At 27.5% G+C, this 25,638-nt stretch overlaps 1 protein-coding gene and 1 non-coding gene across 2 annotated transcripts; one reads left to right on the forward strand and one right to left on the reverse strand.

The window, feature by feature from the left end:
• Positions 1-2,566: 2,566 nt before the first annotated feature.
• LOC113385846 (guanylate cyclase 32E-like) lies at positions 2,567-24,141 on the forward strand. Its single transcript, XM_026623675.1, has 25 exons — positions 2,567-2,584; positions 4,878-5,000; positions 7,501-7,591; positions 8,839-8,943; positions 10,062-10,139; positions 10,225-10,304; positions 11,133-11,297; positions 11,800-11,945; positions 12,338-12,473; positions 12,572-12,662; positions 13,070-13,293; positions 15,671-15,761; positions 16,168-16,256; positions 16,795-16,899; positions 19,023-19,094; positions 19,164-19,335; positions 19,649-19,865; positions 20,392-20,526; positions 20,606-20,718; positions 21,675-21,826; positions 22,396-22,491; positions 22,663-22,810; positions 22,885-22,983; positions 23,327-23,536; positions 23,645-24,141. Exons 1-25 carry the CDS (start codon positions 2,567-2,569, stop codon positions 24,139-24,141), a joined length of 3,453 nt encoding a protein of 1,150 aa, XP_026479460.1.
• LOC113387096 lies at positions 5,896-6,018 on the reverse strand. The gene has a single exon (XR_003368064.1). It is a non-coding gene; the product is annotated as a U5 spliceosomal RNA (small nuclear RNA).
• Positions 24,142-25,638: the final 1,497 nt, after the last annotated feature.

Raw genomic sequence — 25,638 nt, forward strand, 5'->3', positions numbered from 1 at the left:
TCACAGCATGTATCGACATGTATCTAATATTTTTTTGTTTTCTTTTAATTTAATGAATTATTTATCTAAAAATGTATAATTTTTATTTATGCGAAAATGATGCATGAATACCGAATAATTATTTTCAAAGTTATTTAATCAAGATAAACTATTATTATTTAGTTCTACTAATTAAAATTAAAATAATTTTGTTTACTATCTATAAAATTGAACAATACAAAACTTCAGTCAAATACTGCTCTAAATTACACTAAATTTTCGGATAACTTACTGAATATTCGAGCAAAAATTCATTTTCTATATAAAATTCGAAAACCGGTTAAAAGCGGTTTTTAAGTAAAATTAAAATTCAAAAACCGTTTTTCTAAAATGTCGGTTTTTTGTATAAACTCTATTATTTAACAATTCATATCACTGTTAGATAATGGATTTGTGTTCGGTTCAAGTATATATGTTTTCCAGGCAAAATTTTATTATTTAATTATACCGCAAATTTGAGTTTTCTTAGTATACTTAATGTCGTTACAGAGTTTTTACCTAACTTTTTCACGCCACAATTTTTTATGTCAGAATTATTCAATTGTTTGTTTCTTAAAAATGTCCTGTTATTTTATCGGGAAAGATTCTACTGATTGCTAATAGTCAAAGTTCATTATATATTTTTTGTATAAAACATTATATTAAATAGGATAACATTAATACTGATGATTTCTTTGACGACTTATTGTCCTAGGTTGCAATTAATTTAATTCCGAAAAAATATCATTAGGGTGATATTGTTGTGTTATATCGTACTATGGCAAATCATGCTAAAATATAATAGAACATAAATTATTGCTGTTATCTAAATATGTAACAAGAAATAAAGTAAATCGCAATAAAAATAATTTATGTTTTGCCTAAACTCATAGCCTGCTATACATATAAAGATGATAAAACATGTAGGACAAATACATTTTGTGATGATAAGCAATAAGATTAATGACTAAAACTTTATTGTCGCGTATAAATGTATATTTACATCATGTATATATATATATATATATAAATATATATACATATATATATGTATGTATAAAACTGAAATAAAAAATAAAGAAGCCACCTAATTTTCTCAAATGATCAAAGTCCAAATGGGATACGCATAAAAAAGCGACAAACATAAAAACATAATTTACATAAAAAGTGTAACACATAAAATATTGAAGTAATATGGGGTCGTAAGATAATAAAGTGTGAACTGTATAAGTAATTAAGAATAAAATGGAATTTGTTAATTTTTCTTGACATTTTAATTACGATATAATTATTCAGTTCCTGCAAAGAAAAGAATTATGAAAATAACATTAAGCGATAAATTATTCTAAAATATGAATAGAGAAATTTATCACTTTATTGTTGAAAATTTTTATGTATATGAAATATTTTAATTTTAATCTGCAGCGTGATTAAGGTACTAAAAAAGTCTAGAATGAAAAAATTATAATGACTTGCACATGTGACGCAAATGAATTTTTTTACATTAGGATACACATACATAAAAAGTTTATGTAAGTTTATAATAATAATAATAATTGCGTTTTTGGCATTAATCATATATTTCCATGAGATTATGGTTGTCGAAAACTTGATATAAAAATTGGTCCCAAAATTATCTAAATTCTTTTACTAAAAATCCACGACAAAAATTATTAAATCTATTTTTACTCAGAATATTTATAAATATTTATTCGAAGAATCGAAAAATCTAAGTAAAATGACGTCTTTTGTTACAACGAGAACAGAAAACTTAATTTTTTATCTAAAATATATGTTGAAGGTTTGAAGTTTCATTAAAAGGCAAGATTTTTTAATTTACTGAAAGACAGTGAAATGTATATGTAATGGATAGGTGTATCTATTTTTTTAGTGTCCCAGAGACTTTCTCTGTAATATATATAGAATGTTTGTCAAAATCTAAATTGATTTTGTTTGTTTGTTTTTTTTGTTATTTTTTATAATAGTAACACCAGCTTTATTTCGAAATTAGTTACCAAATTCTAATCCTGATTTATCAGAATAGCATTTTTGCCTATCTATAAAGCTACTTGATTAAAGTTATCACAACGAGCTTGTATGACTATTAAGTTCTGGTTATTGCTAATAATGATGATAAATATTGTTCAGGTCCGTTCTACACATTTTATATAAATTTTTGAAGTATGTTATTAACATATGATCCATTACTTTATATAATACCTATTCAATCACACAGAATAAACAAGACATATCCGTTGAAATGTAAAGAGCTGACATTGTATTGAATCACCCAGCAAGCACAGGAAACTTCGTACGAAACTAACATGAGCAAAACTTTGGAATAAATAGGACACGATGTTTTCCTCGCAAACCCACACACACATAATAATATATAACCGTGAAATAATAAAGTGAACAAATCCCGTGACGTCACAGGATAAGGATAACCTCGTTGCAAAGGATTTACTGGAATATAATTTACTTGATCCCTTTTCGTTCGGATAAGTCTATCCAGTAAATTATTGGCAATGCGATTTCCTTTCCGAAGATGAATGAAACTGATCAGGTTTTTCCGATAATGGTTTTATGTGAATGCGTGGATTTTATTTGAGAGTTAAGAATAACTGAAATGTTTCCAGGAAGTTGTGTTGTGTTGTGTTATTTATTAAAAAGATTGTATTTTTTGTTTTTTTTTTGAATAAGTAAAGAAAAAATATAACTTTCAAGATAGGGATTCCAATCAACAACTTGAACTTTGAATTCCATTTTTGTCAGAAATTGATCAATGATGTTTTGCTTATCGCTGTAAATAAACTATGTGTAAACAGTTAACTAAATAAATAAGAAATCAATATCTTATTAAATTTAATAGTGATATATACAATAAGGTTGTCAAATATCTCCCTTCCGCCTTTTTGTATTATAAACCAAGAGCAAAAAAGCGGAAGGGAGATATTTGACAACCTATAAGTGTTGGTTATATATATCAGTGTAAGGGCAAATCAAATTGGAAACTATAGCCGATTATTCTATTTTGTACAAATTTACCAAGCATGTAAATATTTAAAATTGGCACAGACCTTTTTGAGAAAACGTCGACGAAAGATCAAATTTTGGATCACATGCACTCAAACCCAAACACATGTTTTTTCAAATATAGTGCCAAACAATTCCAAATAACTTGATAAGCAAAACCAATTTTGAGTTATAAATGATAAATGGTAGGACTGGTTCAACAACCAAAAAGACTACTATCATTAATGCTGATTTTGTAAAAAATATTTTAAAAATTTAACTCAATTTTTTCGCAATTTATCTGACTAATTATAATACCATTGTGAATGTTATAAACCACTCAAAAATTATGATTGAAAGATCAGTTTAACTTTGAATGGTAAGCAATGTTAATAATATACTTGTACAAAGAATCACTCAATCATTTTCTACCTTTTTCTCTTTACTTTACCACATGACGAAGTATCACTTCTTGCCCAGTAGGAACATGACACACTTCTTTTATGTTCTATTTGATTACTTACAGTTTAATAAGAGACTTTAATGTAACAGTACGTATTTGATTTAAATATAAAAATACCATCTAAACTGTGTATAGTATGTGTAGTATAATTTAATTCTATTTTATGTAAATAAAGTGTTTCGTTTTGGTAGTATTGCCATTTCGTTTCGTTTTATTCCTTCCAATCTTCCAAAATACAATAAAAACCTTAATATATACGCAAATATTATCACCTTTAAAAAAAGATTTTATGGCGTATTATTGCATATCCTGTTGCAACTTAAGTGGTTAAGAAAAGTATGTACTACTCATATTCTTGTAACTTTTCTACTTTCTTGCCAATACTATAAATACATGCGATTTTGTCGTTTCTTAAAAAAAAATCTAAAAATAATATACTTGCATATTAGTTGTCCAGGAAGCATATATAAATAAATATATATATATATATATAAATATATATATATATATATATATATATATTATATATATATATATACTCGTAATTATAATATATTCGAGTAACCTTGACAGAAATATGTGGTCTTTGAACTTCGTTACTTGACAAATAATTTGAGTATGTTCGAATAATATACCTTCCTATAGTTACACCGAAAGCTTTTGGCAAATATACAAACAGAAAACGCATACCCGTATACAAACTCTAGATAAGCACATATCTCGTATTATGTAATTACATGCAAGGAACATTAATTTTGATGGAGAGTGCGGCCATAAAATAAATGGTGCGAATTAATCAAATTACAAATTTGGTGCGAATGCTGCATTTAAACGAGTAATCATAAAATAAATGTATCTACAAATTCGAGTATCATTTTTATAAAATCTGATGATAACCACATGTATAAGAAATAAGTTGATATATCAGATTTGTCGCTGAATGGCTATATATGATAGGTCGAATCAAAGTACATATATAAAATTGCGAATAACCTAATTACAAACTTCTCGATAGAAAAAGTTTTTGATTGCGCTTCAATACCTCAATCGAAAGTTATGTATTTCCTTTACGCAGTGTAATATTCTGGAACAAACAGAAAAAAATATTCTTAAAATATAATTATTACGTATAAACTAATACACGAAAATCATCATTGAGTTTTATCAAATAAATTTTAATTTTTCTGATCGTGTTCTAATTTGTTTTTATCAGAAAGTCAACGAAAGCCACCAAATTTGCAACCGCATATGCATACATACACATATTATATAAAAATTTTACATTATATTTAATTTTATAAAAATTTAATGTTATCTATACAATTTCTATTTCAATTATTATGATGTATCAACATATAATAAGCTGGTTTTCATTATTTAGTTCTGTACGAATGCCCTAAGCTCCAACAAGATGGACTTCCCAACATTCGCAAGAACTAGGCCTCCCGATACTCAAATTTCAAAATCTGTACTAGCTGTGCTGAGACATTTTAATTGGACACAGGTAACTAAATTGATATATCAGATGAGATATGAATTGACATTATTTTACTATAATTATATTCAACGGAGATATACATGTATTGAAAGAATTTCTGCATGAAAAAATACCATTAATTATAGATAAGAATTTTCCTTATACTAATATAATTGAAACACAAGCTAGTGGTGCATGGTATCGTGCTTTAAGGCAAAATGCTTGAACTTCCCGTATATTAATTTATTTTTTTTAAAAGACAAGAGAAGAAAATTTATATTTATTTTGAGAATTTTGCATATTGAAAAAGTGTTTTTTTTAAAATACTGATATATTTTGAAAACTTATTTTTTTTAATTTTGATATTTGTTAAAAGTTTTTGATACCCAGTCATGTCGGTTGATCCATACTGTCAAAAATATCAAATTTTCGATGAACAAATGGCATTTTTTGTAGATCTCCAAAACCGCCTATGCAAGAATTTAATCAACTTGCATCAATACAAGTAGAATATTTTTTGAATCATTGAAATTGGATGCTCCGTTCCAATTTAGTATGTAATTATCATATTTTAATATTGTTAGGCTCCGTTCTCGCACAAACTTAACTGCTATTTTATGTAGTCTTTGCTTAGAATCGCCGAAAAGGATGGTCCAACTTTTGCCTATTTTAGAATAAGAATTAATCAGCACGTCTCCTTGTCAATAAGAATGGAATACTTTTCGAATAATTCAAAGTGGTTGATCCGTGCTCTCGAAATCGTCAGCAAAAAATTGTATCCGGACGTACATTCATTTTTCTCTAATGTGACGTGTTAATGTGTTCAGATACCTTCCAAACGTGAACATATTATATACAATATAAACAAAAGCTTTAATTTTCAATTTACGTTAAAGTATTTTTTTTATTATAGTTTATTGGCCCAGCGAATTAAATCGCCGGGCACACAAAAAATTGAGTTATATACTCATTTGAGTGCTCCCCTCCACGGAAATCTTTAGTAAAAGGCGAAAGATTTATTCGCTCTGAAAGGAAACCAGAGTGCTTAGACGACAAATGAGTTTTATTTTATCCTCACCTGGGTGTAACAGTGCGGCGTGTGTTGCGCTGCCCAGAATACAGAGCAAGCTAGCGCTATCTGTTGAATCAATTCGCTAAGAAAAGAATTTCTCATAGTTAACACAAGAGTTAGAAAAATTAAGACAATTTCTGAAAAAACTAGCTGTAAGTGGAATTCTGTCTTAAGGCAATTAGGGCATCGTGCCTTAAGGCAAATTGCTGGAACTTCCCGTACCAAAAATTATTATTTTTTTTAAAAACGATTAACATTTTTGAAAAAAATTTACTTCGAAAAAATAAGATTTTTGAGAAATTATAAATTGGACAAAAAATTACTTTTTTTTGAAAAAAAAAAAAATTTTTTTTCCAAATTTTTTTTTAAAAAAAAAATTTTTAATTTTTTTTTTTGAAAAAAAAATGTTTTCTTTATTTTGACATATTTTGGAAGATCTGATCTTGTTTTTCAAAGCAATCGTACTGCTTTAACTGCATAGAGACAAAATATAAAGCGCGTAAGCGCGGCGTCGCTGTCTAACGGGTAAACATTGGTACGGAACCCATAGAAAAATAAACAAAATTTAAACTTATTATTAAAATCTCTATAAAATATCTGAAAATTCGATGTGCATATGTCTAATGATCATTTTTGACCGCCAAATGGCATTTTTTTTTACTTTTTTCGTTAGATCTCCGAAACCGCTAGACCTGCCTTTATGAAAATTTGATCAATTCTTTATCTTGTCAATACAAGTAAAATGTTTTTTGAATTATTAAAATCGGACGCTCCGTTCTCTTAAAACCTGAGTTACCGTTTTCGGTACTTTTTGCCCCGTATCTCCGGAACGGCTAGACCTGCCTTCGCCAAAAACTAATCAGCACGTCTCCTTATCAATACGAATCGAATGTTTTTTGATTTATTCAAATCGGTTGATCCGTGTTCCCGAAATCGTCGACGAAAATTTGTATCCGCACATACATACACACACATACATACATACATACACACACACACACACACACATACACACACACACACACACACACATACATCCATTTTTTCTAAGGTATGCCAAAATGTTCAGAAACCTCTGAAACGTAAAGATATATAAAAATTTTCATTTTCGATTTTTTTGCGATTACTATAACTTACCCTACGGGAAGTTAATAACCACCTTTCCGAAATGGAAAACATTAAAAATAACTTTTTTTTATTATCATTGCGTTTCAATGCCTCAATTTAAATTTTGAATGAATTCATTTGAGTACTTCTGATAATCTTTAATAAATGGTGAAAACTCTATTATGAACCGTAAAGATATAAAAAATGTTTTCGTATTATATGCATTTCCAAGAACTTACACTCCGTGCCTGAAATATCATAGTTAATATTTTAGCATAGTATTTATAGATAGACAAGTTTAAATATGATAGTATTAGCTTAATTATATTTTATAAAATATTTTTTCAGATTTCGTTTCTTCACATGTCTGGACCAGATACAGATTTTGGTCTGGTTGCTCAAAACATAATAGATCAATTAACAAATAATGAAGATGCAGGTTAGAAAAAATACTTTAATATTATAATTCAATATTTTGTTTTTTCTTGTTATTTGTCATTTGTTTTCTTTGTTTTTTTTGTCATTTTTCTATAATAAATTATTCTAAAAACTGACTTCCGACTACATTTACTTTACATAATACTTTGTTTGTGTTAACGTCAGACCAATAAACAAAAAATGTAGTTTACCAAAGATCACTTTCATGAAATAGATAATTTGCGAATTCACTTTTATTTACTTAGAGAAGTTCAACTAAAAACACTTCATTTTTGTAATCTAAATAAATTCATTACTGTTGTGCAATAAAATCAAATTTTTCCTTTTCAAATATAAAACAAACAAAAAATTTCTTGATCTTTCTCACGAAACCATCTGGTGGCGAAACGGAGGTCGTCGGGTTTGCTAGTTTTGTATACTTGTTAAAAAAAATCTGGGATCAATAATTTAAATTAACAAATAATTGAAAAAAAGTATATAAATGTATGCAATTTTTTTGGTTTATTTTTAAAAGTTACTAAAGAAGGTGACATCTTACATCTCCGAAACATGTCAAATAATTAAAAACTAAATGAATATTTTTTCAAAATTGAATATTTATCTTTTAGACAATCATAAATAAAAATAAAATATATTGAAATGATCGATTTTTATGAAAAATAGATTACCTACATAATATAATATATTGGTAAAATGCATAAAACATTTCAGGTTTATCTTTGAAATTTTATTCTCAAACCAAAAATAAATGCACAAATTCATACACTGTAATTCAAATTAATTTATGATTTGACTCTTATTTTACGTGATTTTTATTATTACTTTTCGAATAATATTTTAAACGATTTATATATTGATTCATATAAATATAGGATAAATTCATGAATGATTTATTATAATACGTTAATCCTTATTCCTTCTAGCTAATATACTACCATGATGCTTTAAATAATTATTTGAAAAATTCCATTAACCTAATTTTGTCAACGGAGCCGACTGTTTCTAATCCTGAACTATTGCAATCATTCATTAAATTCCTTTTACAGGCTGCCCCATTTAATTAATTATCCACATCCTTCTGAAAGACTCCATCTTATCTATGTTTTCTTAACTTCGTGGCATTCCATTCATTATATAAACTGGCACAAGCCAAATTAATTTGCTATCGTGTTAGGAATACATCCATCTCAATCAATGAGGCTAACAAAAAATATAATTATCTTTTAATAAGATTATTTTGATAATCAGGTATTAATATACGTCAGATTTCTACGTGGCCTCAGCAATACCATCATGGATATACTGAAAATCCATTTACCAAAATTGTTCAACAGACTAAAGATGACACAAGAAGTAAGTTTAATTGTTTATAATATATTTATAATATATTCTAATTGTTTATAATATATTCAGTTACTTGGAAGATTTGGTTAGCAGAAAAATAATTATTGATCATATCAGAAACATTTTAGATTCAATTTATTAATTTTAAAAGAAAAGAATATTTACATACTTAGTTGCGGTACCTACTTCTAAAAATAGTAACTAATAATTATTATGGAAATGGAAATATTATAAAGATAAGTAAGTTTTTACAACATAACCTCTTAACATCTCTATTCATTATAAGTTATTAGTTAACCTTTTATCTAGTTATTTACGTATAATTTGTTGAATTATATAATATTAAAGTAAACGTTTTTGAAACTACTAATAATGTAAGAACTATTAACTATCATTGCTAATAAAATTCAATAGTCGTGCATCCAGTTTTACAGACGTAATAGCAGCTGTATTTTATTCTCAAATTTACCAGTTACAAAATTTTCGACAATTGCTAAAAACTTTTCTCAAAATTAAACTAATTACAAATTACCTGTAATTTACCTGACATGTCACTATTGTCTTTAGAGGCAGAAACTTTAGAAAAATTAAGAGATGATCATTTATTAAATCAGTTTTTCGATGAAAGGAAATAGTGAATTTGCAAAAAATCACTTAATTGAATGTTTTTTTTTTAATTTAATGTATTTTTTGTATTTTGCGAGAAATCTTTACCTTTCTTAAAGAGGCCCACAAACGAATTTTGATACGGGGCCCTTCAGAGGAGCGCTATGCCCCTGTCTAACATTACTACTAAATACTAAAAATGTAACAATACTGTTAGGGTTAATAGTTTTACTTAAACTATAGCAAATTAATAATCGTTGTTGAAAGTTTTGCCTTAATTCTTTTTTAGATTCTTATAATCAAAATTAATAAAATAAAATTCATTTCAAACAAATACTTTCACGAACATTTCGACTACGTAAACGAACATAATATAATATATTAATTGCCTTATCTCAATTCCCATCTCTCGGCATTTAATGCCCATTTCGATAACAAATTGCGATATAAAGATATAAAATGTTTAAATTGCAATTAAACGTGACTATAAAGACTACATCAATTAAATTGCATAATTTCAGTTTACGTGATAGTAGGACACCAGTATGAGCACATTGGCTTGTTAATGGCGATGGATGAACTACGATTGTGCGATACAGGTAATGTGATAATGATAATGGACACATCTGAAAATTAATTCATAATTGTCAATTAATTTGTTATAGAATATGTTAATATTTACAGGACAGTATTGGGTTTTAGGAGTCGATATAGAACAGTATGATCCGGAGGATCCTTATAAATATCTTCACGGATTATTGCAGGTAAGAATGAGTGTATTATTATAAATAATTGTGATACATATGAAAATATAGGCAAAATTTTAGATCAGCATCAGTAACATATTTTATTTTTTAAAAAGGATCCTTCGTAAGAGTTTTCACATAGGCCAAACCTGATATCTAGCAATATTGATATTCGTTTTCACTTGAAAATTTAGATCTAATTATGATTTCAAGTGAAAACAGCCCCTTTTAAATAATTTATTAAAATAAAATTATATTAAGAGCTTTCATATCGAGTACTACTGATATGCGTTCTCGAAATTTAGATCTAATTGTAAGTATTATTTCAATTGGAAATAGCCTCTTTCCAGCATTGCTGCATCAAATTAAAAAAAAATTAATAATAAAATTATATGAAATATAATGAGGTCAACCGGTTAAGTAGCCTTCTAAAGTTGGCTTCTTTAAAAGCTAAAGTAGTTAAGGAGAATGATCACATCAGCCAGCCTACAGTTAAGTTCTGATTACTGTTCAAAAATAAGGTTAAGATTAATATTTAAAAGAATATGGTATCAAAATTAAGATTTCTAAATTTATTTTAATAAAAAATCTCTGGATAAAATTATTTTTTTATAAATATTTAAAGTTAAATTAGTATGTTCAGAAATATCGTAAACCGATTTAAGGTGCTACACATTTGAGAATTTTCATTTGAGTGAATTCATTTGAGAATTTGTTGGTTGTTAGTTTATAATTTTATGTATGGTTCTTAAAATTTCGCAACCATTTAGTAGGCAATTGATATTGAAACCTCGATTAATATATTCAATTATTTACGATAAATTAACGTATTTTTCTCTATTGTAGAAAAAGCCGGATAAACGTTCCTTCGAAGCGTTTCGCTGTTATTTTCTGGTAATGGCCACAGCCCCGAAAAATCAAAAAGATTTTGCTCGAAAAGTAAACCACTACTTGGAGCTACCACCGTTTAACTATCCGAATCCATTAGCTGCTATAGGAGGAGCAAAAACTGTAAGTAATTGAGATATTCGGTTTATTATTTTCTGATTCATCTGCAATAGTATTAGTTTTCCAAAATTGTTGCGCCTTCTGGCGTTATCATTTTGCCTTTAGTTTAATATAATTGCTGAATATTTCGTTAAACATTTTTGACAATGTAAACGTGTGGTCCGTTGATATTTCCATATAGATTTTTTGCATAGAACGCCCTCATAATCTATTTTCACCTTTTTATTCATTGGCATTAATATTAATTTCATATTTACGTCAATAAATTCATTTTTAATATTTAATTTCTCGAAGTAAAAACAACCTTTTCCTAGAATTGCTGCATCAAATATAAAATCATAACTATTAAAAAAATTATCGATCAAAATGATCATAGATTATCGCCATAGACTGAAAATAAATCTAGTGTAATTTATTTTGGAATGCATTTACTATCTTATATCTTGGAGATGTTAAGATTGTAATAATAATATTATAATACTTTTAATATTTTTATTAATTAAAGATAAGAGCAGAGGCTGCCTATTTGTATGATGCCGTACATATTTATGCACGGGCATTGATGCAAATAATAGAAAACGGCGGCGATACAAGAGATGGTATCGAAATAATTGAAGCTGTCAAGAGAAAACATTATATGAGTGCCATGGGGTGAGTAAAAAATTAACCTAAAAAATATAATTTATTATTTAGAACGATATAGGATATGTTACACATAATAGATATGGTACACACAGCAGATAATCCATTTTTATCCTACTTTTTATTAAGATTTGTGTGTTAAATAAAGCTTTGTTTTACTGTCTTTTATATAAAAATATTGCTTAAAATGATTGCGATTAAAATTGTAAATAAAAATAAAAATTTGAATTAGACTCGGAAGAGTTTTACAATATAATCAATTCAACAAAAAATTTGAAGTGAAGATATGTAAAGATATACATATTTCTTATTAGTTGGAAATGTAAAAAAATCATGTTTTAAAAATGTAATTTATTTAACTTGAATTTCGTTTTCCTAACTTATTTACTTTATATTTTTAGATACATGGTGTACATGGACGAAAACGCAGATGCAATGGGTAACTACACAATTGTTGGCTTCAAAAACAATACTACAAATTCTGGTTTATACCCTATCGGCGACTTTATACTAAATGAGCATCATACTGGAGTGCCGGTAATATAATAAAATACATACTCAAAATAATGAAGAATTGTAATACATATTAAAATTGCAATTAACAAAAATATATTTCTCTATGAATTTTTCGATAGGAATTGAGGTTATCAGAAGAAATACATTGGATTGGTGATGGACCACCGGTAGCAGAACCTCGTTGTGGATTCCAAAATGAAAAATGCGTCAGTGAGTATCATTAAAATTGTTGTATTTTTAAAAGGTTACACTTATGTAAACTAGTCAAAAGAAAACTGATATAATTACTGCTTGATATCAGGCTATACGAGGTGGGTATCAAACCTGGAACCCCATATTGCAAGACCAAACCTTGCAGAACTGTGAAGGATGATTAATGTTAAAAATTTTAAACTTGGTTTTGAATCTAAAGATTTCATTAGGGTGTCAGAGTACTTAGTATCTGGGTAGATTATTTAAATAATTAAAAAAAATGCAATTTCCTACTTCACCATTTAATTAAAACCTTCTCTCAATTTACATACAATCACCTACTGATCTTGAGTACGAGTAAATAATATTCTATTATTCCTGTCATCGTATAAAACAGGCTCAAATGCAGTATTTTCCACCCCCAGACCACACAACGGAGATAGCGAGCGGCGTAACGGGCGTGATAATCACTTGTGTCGTGATCATTTCCCTGATAGCATACAGGAATTGGCGCTACGAACAGGAGCTTGATAATCTCTTGTGGAAAATAGATTTCCGCGAAATACAGCTCAGCGGAGCCAACGGCGCTAAAGACGACCAAGATGATTCCAGAAAACAGAAAAACACGGCCACGGCGAAAATCACACGGGTGAGTCGAGAAAAATGATGCCTTTTTCACTTTTCTGGTCCGATATTTCCATTTACGCAATTAATTAGCAATATTTATTTATTTAGAAAACAAGTGAGTGAGTACAGTTTTATTTACCAAGATAATTAACATTTCTTCTGCAAATAAATCAATTTATTATTCTACAGTTTTAATCTTAGATCCCATTCCCAATTGTCTCGACAAATTGTTTTCAAATTTCCACCAGCAAACTAAACCAATATATACTTATTAATCCTATGTAAATACATAAAAAAATTAGAAGTATTGCAAATAACTTCTCAACATATATTTATGGTCGTTAGCTCTCTAAAAAAATTCTAAATTTTTTGTTAATAAGCAAACGATTAAAACTACTTCATCGTGTAACTATTCTGTTCAAATTTACGTCAACGAATTTGAAGTTTGGAATATTTTGTTCCACATATCTCACACTATTTATAAGAGTTTTATATATCGTTTTAATGCTTTTAAATGGACTTGTTATAAAACAGAAAAAGAACATTATTCGGTGCAAAACATAAAGAACATCTATAAAAATATAATGCTAAAACATGAAATTATTTTGAGACCATAATACTAGATCGTTAAATGTTTAACGTTGATGTTTATATTCAACCAACAAAAATATACATCTTTCTAGTTATAGCTTTTAATCGTATAATGCTCTATATAAAATATAAGTTATTACTATTACACATTAATTATTATTTTATACTTTAACATTAAATTTATTTTTAAAATATAGACTTGCACACAGTAATAATGTAGGTATTTTCATTTTCATAGCAAAGGTAAAATTACATGCATATTAATTTCAACTAGTGAGGTGTATGGCAACGTGACTTAAGGCAAATTGCTGGAACTTCCGTACCGTAACGAAATGTTCGAGCAATATTAAATGTTTCCATATAGATTTTTATAAATATTGCAACATTGTCTAATATTTATAAGAATTATATAAACTGAATTGCAAAGTTTGAAATATTTGTTTAAAGTATATTAGAACTTTAGTCAGAATTAAAGTTAAAATCTGAATTATCTGAAAAAATATTGAATCAAAATATTTTGAAACAATTTTTTTTCCAAAATCAATTATTTTGTTAAAACAAGCAGAACGTTCTTTGAATCATTTAAATCGGACGCTTAGTTCTCTCAAAAACTGCAATTTTTTGCACATTTAGCTCTGTATCTTCGAAATGGCTGGGCCTGCCTAATCATCCCTTCTCCCAATCATTACAAATTGAATGTTTTTTTAGATCATTCAAATCGGATGCTCCGTTCTCACAAAACTCGATTGCTATTTTTGCACTCTTTGCTCTTTATCTCCGTTTCTGCTGGACCTGTCTTTGCCAAAAACTAATCAGCACATCTCCCTATCAATAGGAATCGAATGTTTTTTAAACCATTCAAATCGGTTGATCCGTGCGCCCGAAAACGTGACTGAAAAATTGTATTCATGCATACATACACACACATCCATTTTTCTGAGGTATGGCAAAATGTTCAGAAACCTTCAAAACGTCGAAAAAAGCACAAATTTTCAATTTAAATTTTTGGACGATTACAATAACTCACCCTACGGGAAGTTAATAATTTCCTACAAACACACATTTTTTTTTGGCACAATTGAATGCCTAATATATGAGATATATAAGTTTTTAAAGTAGCATTCTAATCATTTCATCGTTGCCAAAGCTCCAAAAACATTTTTGGAAAGAAAATTAGTGAAAATAAAATATAGTTAGACCAATAAAATAAATCAACAGAAACATTTTATTCATTTAACGATATTTTATTCCCATCAATTGTTTTTACCAAATCACATTTCTCCGCAAGCTTTTTTCCTTTCATTATAGTAAAAGTTATCCACTTATGCATGTTCGTTGACATTCATAAAATTTAGAAATATATTTCAATCCTGTCCTCTTAATTTTGCGATTGGCTTTTAGATTTTTCCATTTATGTGCCAAAAGAATGTTATTATAGGAATCATGTCCGGAAAAGTTTTAATATCATTTGACATTTTGCCAAGACTTGGTAGTTGATGATCGTAGCTATTAGTACAATAAGTTTTCAAAATCGATCATAAATCGGAAATTACATTTTCAATGATTTTACGTACCGGTATAGTTTCGTCCTTCGTCTAACCTTTTCCAAAAAATCATTTGCGATCGTGCAGTTAAGATTCAGATTTAAATGAAATTTTGTTTATTTGTTGTTTTTAAAAGAATTAAATTTGATTTTAATGATATTATGTATGAAATAAATCATTAGCAGAAGAACATTGAAATATGTAGGTCCACCTATTTATACCCCAATAATTTGTTACAGCTAAAAATATTTATTTCTTTTACAGGCAAATCATCCATTAGTAAGAACGAGTCAAGTATCATTAAGTTCAAATCCTGATGCTGATTTTCGATATTCAGCTATTTTTACACCTATAGGTGAGGTTTGAATTATATTTTGAATTTAATAAATAAATTAAAAAATTATTAGTGTAATGAATTATAATACCCAAAAATTTAAAGAAAAATGATAGATAAAGAAATATGATCAAAATCTTAACAATTCATAATGCAAATTGAGATTCAATTTACAAGCTATTTAATTTACAACAATATTGATATAACAGTAGATATAATATAACTTTCAAAAAATTCTGTAATAAAATAATTAAAACAACATTTAATAGCTTTATATTTTTATAATCTTTTGTATATTTACGTGAACAAAAAAATTAAAAACTTTTAATTCTATTTTTATTATATTTAATGTTTAATATTGGCAAGATTTACCGCCTTCATTTACATTCATATTTACTTAAAACTATTATATATCTTCAAAATATAGGTTTATATAGAGGCCGAATTGTCGCGATCAAAAATATTCGGAAGAAAAGTATCGACCTGACTCGTGAAATGAAAAAAGAGCTTAAATTAGTAAGTAATAATATATTAATTTTTTTCTATTTTAGGTATTCTTATAGAACATGTATCTTTTCTCTTGCAATTCAACATATAAATCTTCTTGTTTTTCTATAATTCCTAAAATAAACTGTACCCAGTTTTTTTTAAGTAAAAAATTTGTATTAACACTAATATTTCGGGGCATTTAAGTAAGTATTAATTGCTAGTAAAACTCTTATTAACATCTTAGTGTTTTTCCTGTAAAAGTTAAATGATATTTAGAGCAAAAAATAAATTTCAAAAATATAATTTAACCAAATTAAACTGTTTTAAAATAGCGCATGCTTTCTTTACTGAATTCACTATGTGTGATCTTATGAGTTTTAAAAATTTTCTGTGCATGACAAATTCGTTTCACGTGAACTTGAAAAATATAATGCATCAAGGGTACGACATAAAGAATTTTCAATGTTTTATTTATGCTCTTCATACGTGTCGGTCTGTCATTCACAGCCCGTTTGACATGAAGTAATATTTCACAATAAATTTTAAATTTGGCATTTATGTACAGATGCGTGACATCAGGCACGATAATTTGAATCAGTTCATCGGTGCTTGCACAGAATCCCCAGATATCTGTATACTGAGCGAGTACTGCAACAGGGGAAGCCTGAGGGTGAGTGACGGGCGATCGCCTGATATTTTCACTTATACATTTTTGTGCATTATTTTGTAAGGCATATGTATATATATATATATATATATATATATATATATATATATATGATTTAGTAGTTAATTTTGATGTTGAAATATATGAGTGAGTTCTTGAGGGCGATACATCAAACAAAGAAAAGCCAAAGATTTATAAAATAATCTTTATTTCCAAACGTTTCGACATTCAATTTAATGTCATCATCAGTGGATCTAAAAACAGTATGAAAATTAGCATATCTAGGTAATTATAATATATGTGGATTGGTGAAGTAACTATACAATAAGAGAAAAATTAACAAACAGCAACACTTAACAACAAACCAAATATAAAAGATAGGAAAGGTAGTAGAGAGTTTATTTAATTCTAGTCTCTACTACCTTTCCTATCTTTTATATTTGGTTTGTTGTTAAGTGTTGCTGTTTGCTAATTTTTCTCTTATTGTATAGTTACTTTACCAATCCACATATATTATAATTACCTAGATATGCTAATTTTCATACAGTTTTTAGATCCACTGATGATGACATTAAATTGAATGTCGAAACGTTTGGAAATAAAGATTATTTTATAAATCTTTGGCTTTTCTTTGTTTGATGTATCGCCCTCAAGAACTCACTCATATATATATATATATATATATATATATATATATATATATATATATATATATATATATAAGAAAAGTATCGACCAGGCAAGTGAAATGAAAAAAGAACGTAAATTAATAAGTTATATATTAATTTTTTATTCTATTTTAGTTATTCTTATAGAACACCGTAAAATATACTGTACCCAGTTTTTTTTAATAAAACAATTGTATTAATAATAATATTTTGGAATTTTCAGTATCGCTAGTACAAGTCTAATAATTAGGATTCAAAATATATAATTGCGCTGGAAAAGTGTGTGTTTGCACATTCATTTGGTATTAGAAGATTATTCAATTTGATCCGCCTGTGATTTAATAATAACCTACGTTTAAATAAATAAAACTTAATAATATCGAATTTACTATGACGCCTCATATTGTAAAAGCCTATATATTTTTCACAGTATGTTGATTAGTAGTAAAATGAAATTCTAATGTACTTATAACGGAATTCAATAATTATAAAAAAAATCTAATATGTGCCCATCATGAAATCGCTGGTCGCTCATGTGTTTGATCAATTTTATAAAATCTTTTTTCTAAATAAATTACCAAAATTTGGAAAATGGCATTTTCATTGATATAAGAATGTTACAAATAGTATTGAATTTTGCGTCAAAATACATCATTACTAGTATATTAAAAATAATTATTTTTCTAGTAAAATATTTTTTAGTATGTTTTAATTAGTTCACCACAGCAAACCCATATTATACATTATACATTGACCCAATTATAATTCTATTGCAAGTCAATGAGTTCAAATGATTATTTATCATGATAATTGATTTTTCATCTGTGCTGAGTTAAAATTTGTGAAAATGTGGAGGTAGAAATTATCTGATTTATACGTTCAGATTCTGTATGTTCTAAAAACTTTCAAAACAAATATTTAAAATTTTATAAGACACTTCAATTAATCGCATATTATAACCAATTGCAGCTATCAGAACTAAAATGAAATGACCTTAATTTAAAAAACTCATATTTTTACTGGTTTCAGACCATGTTTTCCATTTTCATATAATGAATTTTTTACACCTTTAACTCCTTTTGATGGAAAATTTTTCAGGAAATTGCAATAGATAATTTGACTACTTGAATTAATCAAATAGACATATGGAGTGAGAATATTCCTGATTAGATAGAGCTTAGAAGTATTTTGTGAAAATGGAAATTTACCGTTTTCCATAAGTTTTGATGACTAAAATGTTATAGTATAATAAAATATACTTTGATAGTGAAGTTAATATTTTACTATCTTAATAAAAATATGAAAATATTATTGAAGTTTTGAAGATTTGATTTGCATAAAAATTTCGACATTACATTATACAGAGAATGTATTTTAAAATATTAATATAAGTTATTAATACTATGAAATAATAATTTTAATATAATTTATTAAGAATGAATTTTAACTCTGTTTCAGGATATACTTGAAAACGAAGACGTAAAATTAGATAATATGTTCATAGCATCATTGGTTGGTGATATCATTAGAGTAAGTCGGTTGAAAGTATCGAGATAGATGCTTATTTAAATTATGTGTTTAATTATTAATTAATTATAGGGAATGATATATTTGCACGAATCTCCTTTACGTTTTCATGGAAATTTGTGTTGCTCAAACTGTTTGGTGGACTCTCGATGGGTTCTTAAACTTTCTGACTTTGGCTTGCATCTATTCAAAGCTGGCCAAGATGTGGAAACGGAACATGTAAAATATGACGGAAAACATAAAGGTAATATAAAGAGCAAATTCTAAACCAATAATATGGATGTAAAAAATATTTATTAGGATCTATTACAATTAGTAGCAAGCTCGTGTAACATCAACAACTTTATGTATTATAAAATTTACTGCAATAAAAATGTTTTAAGTTGCTTGTCTAAAACAAGTAAAATTAGGAAATCTGGTGGATTCAAAGCAGAAGTATACATTTCCTAATAATAAGTGAACCAAAGAGTATTGATCTTACCGAATGAAAAGTAAACCATTTCTCATTTTCAATAACCCTAAAAGTTATATAATTTAACATTCCTAAACAGTTTCAGGACTAATATACCGCGCCCCCGAGTTATTAAGAGCCGGAAAATTTCAGAGTGTTACGACAAACCCTCTATTTGGTAGTCAGAAAGGGGATGTGTATTCCTTCGGCCTGATCTTATATGAGATACACACGAGAAAAGGACCATATGGAGAAAACAACATGTCTTTTGATGAGACGATTTATCGTTTGATAAATTCTTCGCAAAATGGTGAACCCTATAGGTAAGGAATCATTTGACTTTCACCTTTGATGTATATAAATATTCAATGCATAGCATTCACAATTCATGCAAAAAATAAGTTAGAATTTTTTGTAATGTAAAACAATTTTTTATATTTTCAAGCATGATTACAAATAATTATACAATTTATTTTATTGATGAATAAATGTTTTATATTTAAACCGATTTTAACAAATTAAATAATAATAATAATAAATGTCAGTTTGCCAGAAGGCAGGTCCATGGTGTGAGAGCCACCACAAATCAACAATTACTTTTTCCTTCCTTAATTATAATTCCCAATACCATATCATCTCCATTAAATTTATATAGTTTTAAGCATTTTTCTTTGCATGCTTCTGCTTCCATAGTATTACTAGTATTTTTACTTCTCACATTAAAGCATTATATAATGAAATTTGTATAGTTTTTTCATAAGAAATTTTACAATAAAAGAGATTACAATATTAATAGAAATCTGCTGTAAGAAATTATATGTAGTTATGTCTCATAATTTTACATTGCAGGCCACCACTAGAACCATTAGAAAATAGCTTCGACTGCGTGCGTGAATGTTTGATGGAATGTTGGAATGAAAATCCGGAATTAAGACCAGATTTTAAAACAATAAGGACCAAACTGAGACCGCTTAGGAAAGGAATGTTAGTATTAAATAATTTGTCTAATAAGTGCAGTAGGTACTATTATATATTATACGAATTATTGTTTATTATAAATTAGGAGACCGAATATATTTGACAATATGATGGCAATGATGGAGAAGTACGCGAATAACTTAGAACAATTAGTCGACGAAAGAACTGATCAACTCCAAGAGGAGAAGAAAAAAACAGGTAAACTATTCCAATTTGTGAGTTACTCAGAAAATAAATTGAATTATTTTTCATCATCGGAACTGAACTTTAATAACAGAGTTTTAGTTCAGAATTATTTACTAATTTACTGGCCGCAAGAGATTATAAGAGTTTTAGATAAGGGTAATCGGATATGCCGTCTACAATTAATTGCTAATTACCAAATTCTTAAGCATTAAATAAAAAAACAAAATATCAATATATCAAAAAGCTTTTTTCTTATTTGATGGATGCTATGCCTAGAAGATGGTGAATGAAACTAACTTACTACCGAAGACTACTTATGTAATATTATACTATTTTTCAATTAGCTGCGTTAATAAAATATATACACAGGATTAGAAATGTCAATTTTGATTTCAGTAAAGAATCTTTATTTTTATACTTGTTTTGACATGTAATTTTAAGTCATTTCAGCTTGAGGTACACTGAACACTATAAAATATATTAATAATTTATATTAATAAAGACTAACTCTTAAGCGTAATATTAAAAAGTAACAGGACAGTAAAAAAGACATCAATATCGAGTTATTGTATGTAATAAATTTGCTATAACGTAGTCTATTACAATACCAATACATCGGAAAAGAAATTTGTATTATATATCTAGTCTACTTCATTTTATCAATTTTACCAGCAACAACTCTTGTAAGTCGCCCTAACCAAGTTTCTTTGGTATTTCCTACCGACTCGGCGCGATAATATCACTATCACCATTTTAGGGCGATAAAAGATCAGAAAGGAAATTGCTTTCAGCCAGTATTGATATTGCTTACAAAATTGATGCGTTTTTGATTATGAAAAAGGAAAGGACCCTTTCGCCAAACGTTGGGTTGGGAATAGATTTATTTAAAAAATATGTATAAATATTTCAATATTTTGTTTCATTGCATTATAATGCGTTTTTCAATTTCAAACTGATCAATGTTGTAGATTTGCTTCTATACGAAATGCTTCCCCGACCAGTGGCTGAGCAATTAAAACGAAACAACAAAGTCGAAGCAGAAAGTTTTGATGAAGTTTCCATTTATTTCAGTGATATCGTTGGTTTCACAGAAATGTCTGCACAAAGTACACCACTACAGGTAATAATATTTAGAAATCGATTTTATGAAGAGATATCTAGAGTTTAAGATAAGATTTATTATGAAAATTTGTCTACAAATATACATAAAAATCTCCATCGTATATGCTTGAAATATTAGGCAAATTGATTGCATATCTTTGTTCTATCAATCATAGAATAATTAGTTTAAATCAAAATTCATATTAACAACGTGCAATTGGGCTAGAAAGTGAGAGTTTTCATTTTGAAGAAATAATTTAATTTATATTTATATACAAATATTCTCTGTTTGATTCCTGATTCAATTAGAAAGGAATTATTTCTTCCAAATATCATCAATTTTGTTTTATAGATTTTTAGATATTAGTTATTAGTCATTTCTATATCAAAAAGTTTTAAATTTTGAGAGATTGCATAAATGTTCAAAGAAAAAATGCAAGTATTGCATCTAAGAAGTTTAATTGCTGATTTTTATTATATGTTTTAAGAAGAATCTTATTAAATCTTTAATATGCGATGCAATAATTAAGTCAAATATAAAGTAGAACATACACCATCATCCATTTATTAAATTTTATCATATTTCAGGTTGTAGATTTTTTGAACGATTTATATACTTGCTTCGATTCTATAATTGGAAATTATGATGTTTACAAAGTGGAAACAATTGGAGATGCTTACATGGTAATATAAATTATAACAAATAATTTATTTGTATTTATATACAATTATATACAATAATATAAATGTATATGCTCATACATAACTTGTGTGATATTTGTTAAAAGAGTGCAACATTTTTGTCTCAAGTATTATATTATTATTGAAAATTTAAAACTAATCAAACTTTGTAAGGTTGTATCCGGCTTGCCAATAAAAAATGAAAATCTACACGCGGCCGAAATTGCTACAATGTCTCTCCATCTATTGAGAGCAATCGACAAGTTTCGCATTAGACACAGACCAGAGGACAGGCTAAACTTGCGTATAGGAATTCACACAGGTTTTTGATCATTCGATGGATGTTAAATATTTGAATGATTCCTTGTTTTTTAAACAATGTTTATGAAATTTTAGGTCCGGTGTGCGCAGGTGTAGTAGGATTAAAAATGCCGCGATATTGCCTATTTGGGGATACGGTTAATACTGCGTCCAGGATGGAATCCACGGGACTACGTAAGTAGAAATGATAATTGTGTAAGAAGAATTGTATAATTAGTTTCAAATTTGATGAGATGTTACCGAACTCTATTAAATTTTCAAAATTTGAAATATTAAATAAAAGTAAATAAAAATCCCGAGTTAAAACTTGATTCCTCCAATCGCAGATTGCGATTCTGTTGAAACTAGTAGGTTTTGAAAAAAAAAGTTCAGGAGCGTTATAAAAAGATATAGATTAGTTGATACGTTGTTATATTGATTGGTCTTGAGTTGTTGAAACACAATTCTAAATCAATTTGCGATATTATTTTAAAAGATAAATACAAACAATTTAAAGAGTTTTCTACTAATTTTATAGCTCTCAAGATTCATTGCAGTGAAGCCACAAAGCATTTATTAGATGAATTAGGTGGTTACATCATGGAAGAACGTGGTTATGTCACCATGAAGGGAAAAGGGCAACAACTCACTTACTTTTTAATTGGTGAAGATGAACAAACGCGCGTCAAACGCTTGCTGGAACGCGAAAATAGACGAGGCAGTTTGGCACCACCCAAAGATCTACTTGGTAAATATAAATACACCCTGTACCAAACTTAAAATTTTATAAATATTTACGATAACCTGAATTTCCTTTATAATTTTTCTTAATTAATTTTTTTTTTATATTTTTTAGTACCCGAAAACTTGATAGGACCAAAAAGCTCTCTCAAAACTTCCAAAACAACGAGTATCATTCCACGTAGCAGCAGTTTAGAAACGCCAAAGAGATTGCGTTTTGCCAGCAGCGACACCTTATATCTTTCGCAACATCATCACAACACAGAAAATAGTACTTATTGCAAATTATCAAATTCCAGAACAAATTCATTAGAGAATAATACAGAAGGAATAAATGAAACTCATATTTCTGCAACGACTTCTTGTCCTTGTATTGAACAGCTTGTGCAAAAGACAATGGGTTTGGCTACGCTACAATTAAATTTAATGGATAATAGCAGAATTGCATATAATATAGAATCAAATGGTTTGAAAAAGGTGAAGGATAATGGAATTAAACGTAATGGTAAAGCTGAAATGGTAAATCCATTTTTGGAAGACTGCGCCAAGACGCCGTTGTTGGTTAGAGGTTGTGAACGCGTCAAAGACGGTGATATTGAAACCATAGTCTAATTTAAATATTTTAGTCTAATTTATTTTTACACTGGGAATTTTGTATAACGGGAATATGTGTTCTAAATGTATAATTTCTGTAGTTGAAAGCAGTTTGCTCTTTTATATTGGATTGAATTGCATAAATCAAAAATTATGTTTTCAATTTTAATGCAGGCATATTCTCTGATAATACAAGGTATTCTCGAAAATCTTTGAAAATGGGGTTGCTTTTGCCACAAATAGGAAATGATTTTAATATGGCCCAAATTATACTTCCACATCACTTTAAATTTTAGTTTTGTAAGATTTTCTCTATATATTTGGTCATTACAATGGTAAAAGCGATCAATGGTAAAACGCTAAAGTTTACGAAAAGTGTCACTTCAGATATTTTTTGATACTATTTTCTTTTAATAAAGCAACGTAAATGAAACAAGTTCTTATTTGGGGTGCGATTTTTGAATATGTGTGATTTTTTATTTTAGCCAACTCCTGCCAACTTTTATTAAAAGTATTACATACTTACTGTATAAACAGGAAAAATTCTTGAGTTTACTAATTTTAAAGAAATTAGAATATATATTAAACAAATAAATTTTTCATACGCTTTAATAAATAGAGCATAATAGTTTATGTTTTATTTACGCGCCATATAAAAATATATGAAGTCAGCCAAAATATAAGCATTCAAATTTTCTCCAAAAATCACATACATTTACATAATATTTATATTTCAAAGTAACTAGCAGCCCATTCGTCGAAATAAAAAAGGTATAAAGTATAAAAACTTTTATTTATACGTTTCGACACAAGATGCGTGTCATCACTCAGCGACTACAATGACACGCATCTTGTGTCGAAACGTATAAATAAAAGTTTTTATACTTTATACCTTTTTTATTTCGACGAATGGGCTGCTAGTTACTTTGAAATATGTTTCAACGTCGAAAAAACTATCAAGATAATATTTATATATATATATATATATATATATATATATATATATATATATATATTTAGCTAATGTAAAACTTAATTTTTTTTACTAATATAAGTATTAAAATTGACTTTTTAATAAATTTTATAAAGCTTAATGGACAATCTAGTCAATCTCTGTGTGGCAACAAATAAATGCTGTGTTGTATACGTTTATTGTAGTTAATAAAATAACATTAATTAACTAATAAGATTCAACTCTTATAATAATATTAAAATTTCAAGTATTATAATGTAATTTCCAAAAGGGATTTAGAAATGTTAACAAATTTTAATATGTGTGTATTTCAATAAATCAATGTATAAAATAGCATGGTAATATTATTACATCACTATATATGTGAAAAATGGTATTACATGTTTGAGTTTATTTATAATAAGTATAAATTTGAGTTTATAAGTCTATTAAAAGAAATCTCATTTAAAGTTTTCGGATTTTATTTTTTTTTATTATTAGTTATGTTTATTTTATTAGTTATGTTTCATTTTTATTTACAACTAATCAATCAAAATTTGCTG

Source organism: Ctenocephalides felis, unplaced genomic scaffold (assembly GCF_003426905.1).
Source record: "Ctenocephalides felis isolate EL2017-DRISC unplaced genomic scaffold, ASM342690v1 CF-g0.4_SCAFFOLD_03571, whole genome shotgun sequence".
NCBI classification, from domain to species: domain Eukaryota; kingdom Metazoa; phylum Arthropoda; class Insecta; order Siphonaptera; family Pulicidae; genus Ctenocephalides; species Ctenocephalides felis.